Below are 14,630 nucleotides of genomic sequence, written 5' to 3'. Positions count from 1 at the left end.
TGGTGATGCTCTGCCAGGCCTCTACTGCAACTGTCTTCAGTTCCTGCTTGTTCTTGGGGCATTTTCCCTTCAGTTTTGTCTTCAGCAAGTGAAATGCATGCTCAATTGGATTCAGGTCAGGTGATTGACTTGGCCATTGCAGAACATTCCACTTCTTTGCCTTAAAAAGGTCTTTGGTTGCTTTCGCAGTATGCTTCGGGTCATTGTCCGTCTGCACTGTGAAGCGCCGTCCAATGAGTTCTGAAGCATTTGGCTGAATATGAGCAGATAATATTGCCCGAAACACTTCAGAATTCATCCTACTGCTTTTGTCAGCAGTCACATCATCAATAAATACAAGGGAACCAGTTGCATTGGCAGCCATACATGCCCACGCCATAACACTACCTCCACCATGCTTCACTGATGAGGTGGTATGCTTTGGATCATGATCAGTTCCTTCCCTTCTCCATACTCTTCTCTTCCCATCACTCTGGTACAAGTTGATCTTTGTCTCATCTGTCCATAGGATGTTGTTCCAGAACTGTTCAGGCTCTTTTAGATGTTTTTTGGCAAACTCTAATCTGGTCTTCCTGTTTTTGAGGCTCACCAATGGTTTACATCTTGTGGTGAACCCTCTGTATTTACTCTGGTGAAGACTTCTCTTGATTGTTGACTTTGACACAGATACGCCTACCTCCTGGAGAGTGTTCTTGATCTGGCCAACTGTTGTGAAGGGGTTTTTCTTCACCAGGGAAATAATTCTTCTGTCATCCACCACAGTTGTTTTCCGTGGTCTTCCAGGTCTTTTGTTGTTGCTGAGCTCACCAGTGCGTTCTTTCTTTTTAAAAATGTACCAATTGATTTGGCCACACCTAATGTTTTTGCTATCTCTCTGATAGGTTTGTTTCGATTTTTCAGCCTAATGATGGCTTGCTTCACTGATAGTGACAGATCTTTGGACTTCATATTGAGAGTTGACAGCAACAGATTCCAAACACAAATACCACACTTGAAATGAACTCTAGACCTTTTATCTGCTCCTTGTCAATGAAATAACGAGGGAATAACACACACCTGGCCATGGAACAGCTGAGCAGCCAATTGTCCAATTACTTTTGGTCCCTTAAAAAGGAGGGGCCACATATAAAATGTGTTGTAATTCCTACACCGTTCACCTGATTGGGATGTAAATACCCTCAAATTAAAGCTGAAAGTCTGCACTTAAAGCACATCTTGATTGTTTCATTCAAAATCCATTGTGGTGGTGTACAGAGCCAAAATGATGAAAATTGTGTCAATGTCCAAATATTTATGGACCTAACTGTACATTGCAAGCTGGTTCTTCAAGGTTTGTAACCTTGGTTTTAGTTCACTGTGGCCCAACGTGAGAAGGACCTGCTGGATGAACTGGAACGTGAGCTTCATAGACTTGGGGTAGTTCAGATGCAGCGCGTATCCAAGTCCAAACAGAAGGCCCATAGCGTTTGGCAGGTCTTGAATGTTGTCCACCACAACTTCTCCTTCAGCGATGATCTTCAACGAGACTGGACAGAAAATTCAAAATTAAGAGTGCACTTATGACTTACAGAGTTCTTAGGCTTGTTCTAGTGTGTATTTTCCTTTTGTGCTTGGTAGAGTAGTCGAGAGTCAAGATTTTCCAACAGTGGGCTAGAATGGCAAAAGTTATGCAAAAGTTAACATGCCGCTCATGTGGTATGTTACTGAAAAGTATTCAAACCTATGTTGATCATCAGATTCTGCATAGACATGAGGCAAATCGTTACTATCCATGTTGCTTTTCAGACCCCAAACAAAAATTCACTAAGTACACTGCCTTAAAAGCTCATGTCTATCGTTCCCACAACAGCCCTGTTTCACAGTTGGATGACACGCAAAGGTCATTTGTATGTGATGCTGTTAATTGTAAGAAGCAATGCATAGATCTGAGAGATCTTCTTACACACCTTAAGGTACATTTGAGTAAGCATGAGTTAGTACATTCCCATTCAGCAATTGTAACAAGGCGTTCAAAGTGAAGTCATCATTTACATCCCATGTTTCCAGAACACATAAACAGGAAACTGATGTAAATACTAGAGTCACATACTCTGAGCCATCTGTATCCTCTCAGATTGAGCCCAATGAAACTGGAATGGTCCAAAGTGAAAATCTGTCTCAGGCTACGGAAGATATTGATATTAGGTCTTTGTACATGAGAAATCTGTGCCTGTTTTACATGCAACTCCAGCAAAGTATCTTGTTCCGTCGTCAACTATTCAAATGATTGTTGAAGAGATCAATGTTTGAATGACATTTGCCATCAGTACACAAACGACAAGATTAAAGAGACACTTAGAGTTAATACTAACGTGTCAGATACCGAGATTGAGTCACTTTTTCAGAGTCTTCAGGAAACTGATTTGCATGCTGCATGTAGCTCTCATCTGTCCACTGAATACACTAGAAGGCAGTATTTTCAGAAGAATGTTGCCTATGTGCACTATGTAATGTTTTGTCCTATTGTGATGATTTGCTTTGTGCTGTGATCAGTGTCTTAATAGGCTATTGAAATGCAGTAAAACAGTAGAATAAACAGTAACAATTTCTATGAAGCCCATGTCTATAATGCATTATAAAGATACTTGTAATGCGTTATAATCTGCTTATAGCACTGTAAAATTATAGTTATAAGCACTCAAAAATATTCATGATGCTTTAGAATAATAATCATAACACATTATAAAGCATTTTATAATGACTTATAAGGTCAAGTATCATAATACTTCATAATTGCTGGTCACTCACTGACATTCTTTTGCAAGGATCATAGTGTATTATAATTCTCATAGTTGTAATATATTATCATTTTATAATACATTATAATCACTGTTATAATGCAATGTCACTAAAAGTGGTCCTTGGGTGCTTTAAGTAAAGTAATGAATTTCCTGAGGTTTAGGCAGATATAATACATTACAAGCTGGTTATAAGTCACTATAAGTGGTCATTGTTTGCTTTAATTAAAGTGAAAAAAATCACATTAAATCTATGCAAGAACAACACACAATATGTTGTAATATTAATTTACTTGTTTAACGTTTAAAAAAAATCTGCGGTCTTACCTCTAAAGTCATCTACAAATAAGCTAGCACTACTGTCCCTGTCATCTGCTGTCAAAACCATCATTCCTCTCCGGTGTCGGGCTCCTCATTCACTTACATTCATTTTGAGGACCAAGTTTAAATATAATACACTTCTGAATTATAAACAAACACTACAGCAATATTATTCAGTCAAAGGTACTTGTTTTTTTGAGCTAATATTGCCATTTTCTAATTATGATTGTTGGAACTCTTTGTCACTTGAGGTGTAGTTTGACTACTGTCAACTTCTCACAGAATGTTTAGGATCTTTCCTCCAGCAAGGCAGCAGGTAACCATGATAACCACTCCCCAACATTCTCTCAACCTCTGGGTCTGAAAAGTGAAGCCAATGCGGAAGTGCCTTAATACTGCATTCTTTCTAATGGCCAGCAGGAGGCGAATCCACTGGTTTCAAAAAGAAGTCCGATTGTATAGAAGTCTATGACAAAATGACCCTACTTCTCACTTGATTTATTACCTCAGTAAACATTTTCCTAATTAGTTTGTGGTCTCAATCGCTAGTTTCAAGTCTTCAATGCGACATGACATTCATTTGTAAATTATGTTCCCATTTAGAGTAAAATAGAAGCAGGTTATGCTTTACGGCGGGGCTACCTTGCAATTTGGCAGATGCTTTTATCTAAAGCGAGGTACATATGAGATTTTAATACAACACAAGCAAGGTTCTAGTCAGGAGAGAATCAATAAGAGTAAGTGCCATAAAGCAGATAGTTGTTTTTGTTTTTTTTTGGGGGGGGGGGGGGGTTACAGTCTATCAGATGAGACTGTGTTCATTTAATCAAACTCATTTATTTCTTCTCTTTTCTTACAGATGTCTGATGTTTGAAAACGTTTTGTGAAGAGGGTCTCCCTGGACCCCTCCAGCCAAAAATGTTAACAGTATTCAAAGTTCATATGAAGGCTATTTTGCTAAAAATAAAGGGTGTTTGACGCTTCACTGTCTTTTGTGTTATTCTCCGTTATGAAGCCAATTGCCTATTGTGAACACTTTTAATTGTAAGTCCACACTAAATCCCATATGGCAAAAGTTTCTGCTGCACTGCTCTCTTGAGGTTGAAACTTTCAAGCATGTTACATACCATTTAGCTGACGCTTTTTTCCAAAGCGACTTACAATGAGCAGTTAGGTGTCTTGCTCAGGGACACTATGACACAGGACAGCTGCAATCGACCCGCCAACATTAATATAAAACTAATATGATTTACCTTAAAATTACAAAGAAAATCGTTAAATTGTTAGTATGGACATACACCTTCATATAATGAGCTAGATATTTAATTACAGGTAATTATTGTTATTTTACATGAATTTGTATGTAATTTAAGAAAGCAGTAAAAATACTGTATAAATAAGTCATTTTTCTGTACAAAAATGAGAAAAAAATTGTAATTTGTTATTATTAGCATAATACTTAAATTGACAGTTGGGTTGTTAATTTACAGATAATGCCTGTAATTTTACAGAGTTTTGTATATAATTTTAAAAAACAGAAAAAATACTGTAAACATTTAGTATTTTGTACTAACAAACCTGAAAAGAGTTTCTCAACAAGACAGACGCTTTATAAAACCAGTCATCAGCTCAAACATACTGCGTTGGTAAAGTGTTAGTTAGTAAGGTTTCACACAATCTATACTCACAACAATCACAACTCACAACAATGTTCTCAGCTTTGGTCACTAGAGGGCAGCAGAGGTCTTTCCTCACAAAATCATTCAGAAGATTTCAACAAACTTGGCCCCGTTAGATTCACACATTCTGACATTTGTCACTACATATTCTCCATCAGCTGTGAAATCAGTCAGAGTGAACAAAACAAACTTTACACCATGGCTAAGTGGAGATCAGGGCCGCCTTTCAATCAGAGGGTCGGCGGTTCGATCCCCGGATCCTGCTCTACTAGTCTCATGTCAATGTGTCCTTGAGCGAGACACTTAACCCCAAAAATGTCTCCCGTAGCTGCGTCTACGGTGTGTAGATAGATACTGAATTGTAAGTCGCTTTGGATAAAAGCGTCTGCTAAATGACCATAATGTAATGTAATGTAATGTTACACATAATATAGGAGGAGCTTCTTTTTACAATATGGTGGATTATGAGACAATCAGCCCCTAAAACACCTCACCAGCTCTCTTTCATAGGAGCAAGACTCACACTGTATAGTTGTTGAGTCTCTTTGTGTTGTTTCATCTCTTTGTAGTCATTTTGAGTCTCTTTGTAGTCATTTTGAGTCTCTTTGTTGTCATTATGAGTCTCTTTGTAGTTGTTTGAGTCTCTTTGTAGTTGTTTTGTGTAACGTTCACTGGTTCAGACTTGAATCAAAAAGCCTGACAATGAGACAGTTGAAGGAAAGTTCAGTTTACTTATCAGGTCGGGCGAGATCCAAACCAGGAGATCAGTCACTCAGGATACCAAATGTGAAAAGGTTCAGGTACAAAATCCAAAGTCCAAGAAGCAGACATGCAGGGTCAGAACAGGCAGATCAGAGAACACGGACTAGGAAACACTGGAGAGTTTGACAGAAACATACAAGTGAATGTGACAAGGACCGAGTGAAAGTAGACTTGTAACAATACTGAGGGACTATTGAGAGGATGAGCTGCAGGTGAGGAGACGGTCGATAAAGACCAGAGGTCTCATTTATGAACCAGAGTGTAGGATCCACACTGAGCTAATTCGCATCTGTAGTCCCTTGGCAAGTCAAAACAAGGAAAGCACAATAACAAACAGTATTGTGCTCTGAAATGCAGAACTGTTTCAGAGCATGGGCAGGACGACGACAAGGCGGACAGAGCTGCTCCTGAGGGGTCAAGCTGAAGGAAGACCTGGAGGGCGGAGGTCTGGTAGCTGGGTCTCAGGAACATGGAGCTCTGGCAACTCGGTCACTGGGGCCTGGGTCTCTCGTCACTGGGTCTCTGCGGCCTGGAGCTCTAGCCACTGGAGCTCTGTTGAAACAAGAGGTTTCTGCGAGAAAAGAAACGGGGTCGCTGAGGCCCTTTCAGTACAGGAGTCGGCCGGACCTCTTAAAGGAAACCTGAAGCTGGAGTCAGGGCTGTGCAGTCAGGGGCTGGTACAGGCTGAGAAGCAGACTGGAGACTAGCGGACTGGTGGCTAGCTGGTAACAGGCTAATCGATTGGGAACCAGCGGGCTTGAGGCTAGCTGGATGAGGCCTAATAGGCTTGAGGATACCTGACTCAGAGAAAAAAACAGGAACATGAACAATAGGAAAACTGCTGGACCGTAGACACAGAGGACTACGACAAACTGGCGCAGAGACGGGGAACACAGGGTTTAAAACCACTGGGGAGCCGTAGGTGATTAGACACAGGTGGAGTCAATCAGAGGCGGGGCAGAAAACAGTGTCAGAAAACAAACAAAGGCAGGAAGTGAAGTGATCTGAAATGAGAGGAGAGGTAAGTCACACAAAATAAAACAGGAAATTCTGGAGCTCCACAGGGAACTGTTCTGTCTCCCTTCCTGTTCACCTTGTACACCACTGACTTCTAGTACAACTCGGGGTCATGCCATCTGCAGAAGTTCTCCGATGACTCTGCAGTGGTCGGGTGTATGAGGGACGGACGGGAGGAGGAGTACAGTAGTAGTGGAGGACTTTGTGGAGTGGGCCGGTAAAAATCACCTGCTTCTGAACGTGGCCAAAACCAGAGAGATGGTGGTCGACTTCAGGAGGAAGACGACGGCTCCACAGCCGCTGAGAGTTCTGCGAGAGGACGTGGACATGGTGGAGGAGGACAAGTACCTGTTCTGGGAGAGGATGTGGACATGGTCACAACCAATAGAATCAAATGCAGCGCTCAAGTCGACTCTTTTTCTTGAGGAAACTTGGATCCTTCAACGTGTGGTCACTGAACATTACATTACATTACAATCATTTAGCAGACGCTTTTATCCAAAAGCGTCGGACTTCGGCGAGTAGAGAGTTGCAGTAGTCCAGGCGGGAGATGACAAGAGCCTGGATGAGCACCTGCGCCGTCTCGTCAGTCAGGAAGGGACGAATCCTCCTGATGTTGTAGAGCAGGAATCTGCAGGAGCGTGTAACGGATGAAATGTTTGCCAAAAATGACAGTTGGTCATCCAGGGTCACACCCAGGTTCCTCGCAGTCCGAGTTGGCGTCACCACGGTATCATCAATGGTGATGGACAGGTCCCGGTGCGGGCAACCCTTCCCCAGGAGGAACAGTAGCTCAGTTTTGTCTAGGTTGAGCTTGAGGTGGTGTGTCGTCATCCACTTCGAGATGTCAGCCAAACACGCAGCGATGCGCGTCTCCACTTGGGTGTCACCGGGGGGAAATGACAAGACCAGCTGGGTGTCATCGGCATAACAATGGTAGGAGAAGTCATGCGAGCGAATAACAGAACCCAGAGATGTTGTGTAGAGCGAGAAGAGAAGGGGGCCCAGGACTGACCCTTGCGGAACCCCCGTAGTCAGCATGCGTGGTTCCGACACGGCCCCCCTCCAGGTCACCTGGTAGGATCGACCCGTCAGGTAGGATGCAAACAGGGAGAGTGCAGAGCCTGAGACGCCCATCCCCTCGAGGGTGGAGAGGAGGATTTGATGGTTCACAGTGTCAAACGCCGCAGACAAGTCCAGGAGAATCAGGACAGAGGAGAGAGAGTTAGCTCACTGAAGAAACTATTATCCATATTGGATAACCTGGATCACCCTCTCCACCACCTACTGCAGGGACAGAGGAGCACTTTCTCCAACAGACTGATTCAGCTCCGCTCTCACAAGGACAGGTATAGGAGAACATTCCTACCCTCTGCTATAAGACTCTATAATACATCACCTCTGGCCAAATCATTCAAACAACTATAACTCCGTTACGCTGTTGTTTGTTTGTTGTTGGTTAAATCTTTGCACTACTGTTTAGTTAGTTAATTTAAGTTTTTCCTGTTCCAATGTGAGGGTCCTGGGACAGAGGATGTTGTATGTGTACAGATTGTAAAGCCCTCTGAGGCAAATTTGTGATTTGTGATTTTGGGCGATACAAAAATAAATTGAATTGAATGGAGACTACGCAGACATCCTCAGAGACCAGCAAGACTGGACTTTGGTTGGAATGTACAAAATACAAAACGGTTTTATTTGTTTTTTACAATAAAAAGATTAAAAGTGTCCCACACGTTCTACGTTTTTTTTTTCCAAAGAGTTTTCTGTTTTTATCCCTCAGAAGTGTGTGCGCAAACTGAGGGACCTCGCCGGCGACGAGCAAGACTTGGATTCACTCCTTCCTGGTCTGCTGCCGGGGTGATCACGGATCAAAGGTAGCTAGCTGGCCCGTAGCCTTAAGAGAAATGACAGGCAGTTTCTCGGTCCCGATGTCCGGTCGCCCCCCCTGTGGGTTCCCCGAGGCAGTCTCACTCCCGGGTTCACGGTATCCCGTCTCTGACTTAGGGAGTCCCGTGAGTTCTGAGGTCCAGGGAAGGACTGCGAGAAGGGGGAGAGAGGCGGAGGACGAGCTCTCTCTATGAGACTCACCCACCTGGCCTGATGAGCCATGTGGGGAAGCATCTCATGCACACCACTCGGGTTGCACCGGGAGACGTTCACCCACACGACTCGCCCAACTTTGCCTCGGAAGCCTTCGCTAAGAGAAACCTTGACGGGTAGCCAATTGTACCAAACAGTAATAAATGACTAACAACAACACCATTAATTGTTCGTTTGCTTTATTTTCTTGCTTTGCATGCTTATAGATGTACTAATTCGCCCCCCCCCCCCCCCCCCCCCCCCTCCTTCTATTCCAACACATCGACCTCTGCCGGTTCCCAGGACGTATAACCCACTTGCTCACTGGTGGACAACAATACACAGCATCTCATGGATACACCACCGTATGTTCTCAACAGGTTACATGGATACATCATATCACACCAAATATTAACGATACAATAACAAAATACACTTTTTGCCCAGCTTAGGTTAGATAACAAAGTAAACTCTCAAATGTATGTACTCTTCAGCAAGGATGTTGACTACTGCCTTTATGAGGTAGAAGTCACATAAGCTATATATTGGTAAGGTTCACTAAAATGGTTCATCTTAATGGTTCATGTTTAATACCAAAGAATGTGTTTGTGACTACTGGTTCCAAGAACAGGGGCCTGTGTGTGCGTGTGTGTGTGTGTGTGTGTGTGTGTGTGTGTGTGTGTGTGTGTGTGTGCCATGTCTCATGATGAATAGGTCCTCAAGGGACTACATTCGGTTCCAGCTGTGCCTTTACCTGTGGAAACAGTAAGCATTACTACCCATATGTAGGGACAATGCCGTCCAACTGTGCTGTATTGATCACTGCAGCGCTTCCCCTACGTGCCAACATGGCCGCCATCAAAGTCCCTTCAGTTCCTCCGACGGCGACGTGCCGAACTCACTACCTGACATGGAGGCTAGAAAGCCCCGACTATGTGTGTGTGTGTGTGTGTGTGGGTAGGTGTGTGTCTCAAACTGCACTCTGTTTACCACAGAGTGTACAGCTGGAGCTTTCTCATGAGAGCCACAGAGCCCTGTGACTCCAAGTAACCTACTTTTGTTTTTGGTCTTTTCAGGCTTTGTTTCGTAAGCAGCCTGGTGCCTTTAACACCTACAATCTTATGGCCAGAGCATTATGTCTATGAACAACCCGAAAAAACCTTTACATCACCTTCCAACAGAGGTTACACAAACGGAGGATGTAGAAAGTAAAGAAAAGAAAAGATAAAATGTCAAAAACCTCAAAAGTTCAGATGACCAATAAGCCTCGTCAACAATCACACGTTAACACATGAATGAAGATCACTGAAACATGATCATCATTAAATGAACACATGATGAGTAAGAAGACAAACCAAAGAGTGAAAAGTGAAATCATGACACGTTGTGAGTGATCATATGTCTTCATTGAATGAACAGCTGATTGGTTCTTGATCAGTAGTTTGGTTCAAACTTCTTTTGTCTCTTTTCTTTTCTTTCTATGAGTTTGATCAAAGGAGCTCACAGTCAGTGATGAATGAAGGAACAGTGAACAATACGACGTGAAGAATGAAGCTGCTTTAACTAATCCTTCATTCTACACACGGTTCTGATGGATCTGGACATTTCTGCTTTGACGTGATGTTGATGTGCTTTATTATCTAGAATCAATCAAAACTTTGACTTCTTCTCATTTCAGCGTCTCTTCTCAAAGTGTGTTCATTTGTTCCACGATGATCAAAGAGGATGAATTTAGTTTGTTCAGATCAAAACAACTCTTTAAACTTGAGACTCTTTTTCCACAGATGCTGAGTTTGATCCACAAAGACTCTTGTTTGACCTTCAGAGGTTTTCCACTGAGAGATCAGGTTGGTCCTAACTAACATCAGCTGTGTGTGATCCTGAACACACTGAACTATGTGGTCAGAGAGAAGGTTCCTCTAGAGGAGGAGACTCTGCTCCTCCAGAGAACACAGAGACACTGAGGAACAAGAACCAGCCATGGCCATGGTCCTTAACCTTAACCCAAACCTAAAATCAAACCCAAACCCAGGATACAGAGGTTCAGTGAATGTGGTGTTGAAGGTGTGGAGGTGGATCAGTGTGTCAGAGGAGACTCTGTAGAAGGACAGAGAGCCAGCAGGACAGTCCACATACACTGCTACTCTACCAGAGGAGGAGGAGGAGGAGGAGGAGGAGGAGGAGGGGATGATGTATGTTTGTGTCTTATTGTGAAGGACATAGTAACGACCATCACCAAAGCACCACAGACTCCAGGACTGATCATTCTCTCCAAACCAACAGTCTTCACTGTCTCCTTTCCTTCTGATTCCTCTGTAACTCACTGATATATGAACTCTTCCTCTCCACTCGACCTCATAGTAACAGCGACCAGTCAGACCAGTTCTACACAGCAGCTGAGGACAGGAGTCAAACCTGTCTGGATGATCAGGATATGACTGATCCTCCTCCTCCTTCACACTTGTCATCTTCCTGTTGTTGTCAGACAGTTCAAGGTTTCTGTTCACTGTGTTTGTGTCGAGTGTGAGTTCACAGGAGTCTGATGGAGAGAACAAGACACAATACAGCTGCAGTTATTCATCTGTTTGATGATGACATCAGAGATGTGAATGAGTGATGTCACAGTTTGAAGACGCTTTGTTCTCATGAATCAAATTCAAAGCACACTCACACTTCCTCAGACCCGGTCTGACCCATCGGACTCCAGCAGGCTCCGCCCTGAAAGGAGGAGGGGGGTCAGAGCAGCATGGACACATGGACATTACATCCTGTCATCACAGAGCTTTGTTCTTCATGTTCACATGGAGCCAACGTCGCAAATTCACGAGGGCAAAGGGCAAAACTGACCCTAAGAAATATCATTTTGCCCCTGATACCACTAGGAGAGGGGCAAAAAATGCCCCCATAATTTCCTCTAATAATAATAATGATCATTTGGTCAAAAACATCGTAGCCTATATGACCCGGTCCAGTTGCCATAGAATGTGTTTGATTTTGGCCTTGACTGATGTTGCGTGTGCGTGAAGAACCGAACGTTGTAAAACAATAAATCAATGGAGCGCTTCGTAATACCAATGCCCCCGACCGTCCCTCTAATCACGGCCCCGGTTCAGAGAGAAAACCCACTAAACAGAACCGGAGTCCTATTCCATTATTCCTAGCTGCGGTATTCAGGCGACCGGGCCCGCTTTGAACACTCTCATTTGTTCAAAGTAAACGCTTCGGACCCCGCGGGACGAGGGGGCGCCGAGAGGCAGGGGCCGGGACAGACGGTAGCTCGCCTCGCGGCGGACCGTCGGCTCGATCCCGAGATCCAACCGGGAGCTTTTGAACCGCAGCAGCTTTAAGATACGCTAGTGGAGCTGGAATTACCGCGGCTGCTGGCACCAGACTTGCCCGGGTCGAAGCGAGCATCGGGGGGATGATGCTGGTAGGGTTTGAGAAATGCGTTTCCCGGAGAACCCGCCGTTATATGTTGGTGTTCTTTCTTTTGTCTGTCCTATCTGTATTTCCTGTACTAGGTAGGTACAACATGATTAAAGGTACCAAAACAATCTATAGATATCATAAGTTACAATTATAAAAAAGAAAGAAAAGTTACAATTGTTAATAGTTGTTTAACTTTTTTATAATAACAATAAATAACCACAAAGAAATAAGAATAAAATTTAATATGATTGTCTGATTTATTGTTTATTGTTATTGTTTGTTTTTTGTTAAAGAAATCTCAGAAAACACGTTCAATCTGTAGACTACTGCCTAATAATCTTATTATTGCCATTTGATGACAATTGCTCACATACTGTAAGCCTAAATAAGTAGATTTATCATTTTTCACACGTTTCAAAAAGTGCCCCCATTTTTTTTAAATGCCCCTGGATTTCAGTCAGTGGGGCAAAACTTGCCCCACTGACTGAAATCTAAATCTGAGTCAGATTTACAAACACATGAACCCAATAGAGAAGCTTCCATCACCATTCAACTGGCAGCCTGACCATTGACTACTGGTTGTTCTTCATATTTCATATCAGCATTCTTTACACACACATTAAGGTCCATGTTTGATTCCACCGGGAGCGTTTCAGAAGAGGAGCGCTCACGAGTGATAATCTGTGGAACAACCAGGATGTATAAAGAGAAGAACAAACACATTAAAGGTTACTTTACCTGTCCAACGGTCAACTGATGATGATTTACTCACATTTCACTGTTTTTAGAGACTTTTTAAGCTCAGATATAGAATCTTACATTTTTGTGGTTAAAGCAAAATATAAGAAGAAGAAGAAGAGAAGTGTAGAAGAAGAAGAGAAGTGTAGAAGAAGAAGAGAAGTGTAGAAGAAGAGAAGTGTAGAAGAAGAGCAACAACAGAACAGCATGAACCGACCCGTGGACTCTCTCTCGCCCCCTTCAGTGAGTCAGAGGTACTGTTTGCCTCTCTGTGCTTCTTCACTGAGGTTTAATGTCAGATCAGAACACTAAACATGTTCTACACAGACGTGAAATACATGATTCTATGTAAAGTGTTCAGAGATCATAGGAAGATATGACAGCATAAAAGTAGAATCACCAAAGATATATTTTGTTCACTTTTTATAACTGTCACAATATATAAACTCTTTTATTTCATATTAGATGTGATTTAACATAAACTCTTTAATTTAATATTAGATGTGATTTAACATAAACTCTTTAATTTCATATTAGATGTGATTTAACATAAACTCTTTTATTTCATATTAGATGTGATTTAACATAAACTCTTTTATTTCATATTAGATGTGATTTAACATAAACTCTTTTATTTCATATTGGAAGTGATTTAACATAAACTCTTTTATTTCACATTAGATGTGATTTAACATAAACTCTTTTATTTCATGATAGAAGTGATTTAAAATAAACTCTTTTATTTCATATTAGATGTGATTTAACATAAACTCTTTTATTTCATATTAGATGTGATTTAACATAAACTCTTTTATTTCATATTAGATGTGATTTAACATAAACTCTTTTATTTCATATTAGATGTGATTTAACATAAACTCTTTTATTTCATATTAGATGTGATTTAACATAAACTCTTTTATTTCATGATAGAAGTGATAGAAACATTTAGCCTGCTTAGACTCTTTCATGTAACAAGGTAACTTGAGCCTCGTATAGTTCTGTGGTTCCATCTGGACCAAACCAGTCAGAACCAGTTCCATTCTGTTGCTGACTCTGCTCCAAGATGTCTCCTGTATTTGTGACGCATGTGATTAGAGGAGGTACAGCCTCAGAGGAGCAGAAAAGAGGCAGGAAAACTGAGAGTAAACTCTCTTTTTCACATCTCTAGAGACGGGAAACATTCCTTCACAAGAAGTTAGAGACCCCGGTGTAAAGGGATACAGTTCACATTCATTGTTTAGGACCACAGAGACTGTTTCATTGCATTGAAAGTGTTGATTGTGATTTTTGTGTGAATAGCTTGAATAAAACTACAGCCTTACCATTTGTAAGTAACTGGACCTAAACTAGAGACTGTTTTTAGAACATTTTGACCCTCTTCCCTGTCCCTCATCCGTGTGATACAGAGGTGACCACCGACTCTACCAGAGGAGCTTAAGCTGAGTTCTCTGGGTGAAGACTTGGCAGAATTAGTCATAAATGGTGAGAATGTTCACAACAGGCGATAGTAAAGTACAGACGTTCTACATAACTCTCCATACTGGGTGCTAGGGTTGCATCCTAACGAGAACGCCGAGGGCGTAGCCGGACAAGATTCTCGTGAAGACGATTAATCTGAAATCCTAACGATTCAGCTACGGGGTGAGATAGAAGGCCGGAGGTATTGTTCTGACACCTCCAGGAGGAACGTATGTCCTCGCAGGAGGGACAGCCGATGGAGTGACCACCGTGTTAGGTGAGCACGCCTGTCCCGCTGTCCCCGGGGCGGGGTCCGTTCACGCTTCAAAAGAAAGGACGTATAATAAAAGAGTCTACAGATATT

The 14,630-nt window shown here is 42.3% G+C and overlaps 1 protein-coding gene across 4 annotated transcripts in view; it reads right to left on the bottom strand.

The window, feature by feature from the left end:
- Nucleotides 1–8,821: 8,821 nt before the first annotated feature.
- LOC137866820 (NLR family CARD domain-containing protein 3-like) overlaps nucleotides 8,822–14,630 on the bottom strand; it is a 65,894-nt gene continuing 60,085 nt past the window's right edge. For all 4 annotated transcript variants that reach the window (XM_068702972.1, XM_068702971.1, XM_068702974.1 and 1 more), the window contains 2 exons: nucleotides 11,310–11,356; nucleotides 8,822–11,177 (listed from right to left, as the gene is read on the bottom strand). In XM_068702972.1, coding sequence (XP_068559073.1) covers nucleotides 10,558–11,177; nucleotides 11,310–11,356 — 667 coding nt within the window. In that variant the 3' untranslated portion in view covers nucleotides 8,822–10,557. The remainder of the gene's footprint in view (nucleotides 11,178–11,309; nucleotides 11,357–14,630) is intronic.

The sequence above is a fragment of the Cebidichthys violaceus genome, unplaced genomic scaffold, assembly GCF_023349555.1.
Source record: "Cebidichthys violaceus isolate CVI_PGR_0920_01 unplaced genomic scaffold, fCebVio1.0.p SCAF_9, whole genome shotgun sequence".
NCBI classification, from domain to species: Eukaryota; Metazoa; Chordata; class Actinopteri; order Perciformes; family Stichaeidae; genus Cebidichthys; species Cebidichthys violaceus.
Note: the sequence above shows the minus strand (reverse complement) of the source record. Positions and strands in the feature narration are given on the sequence as shown.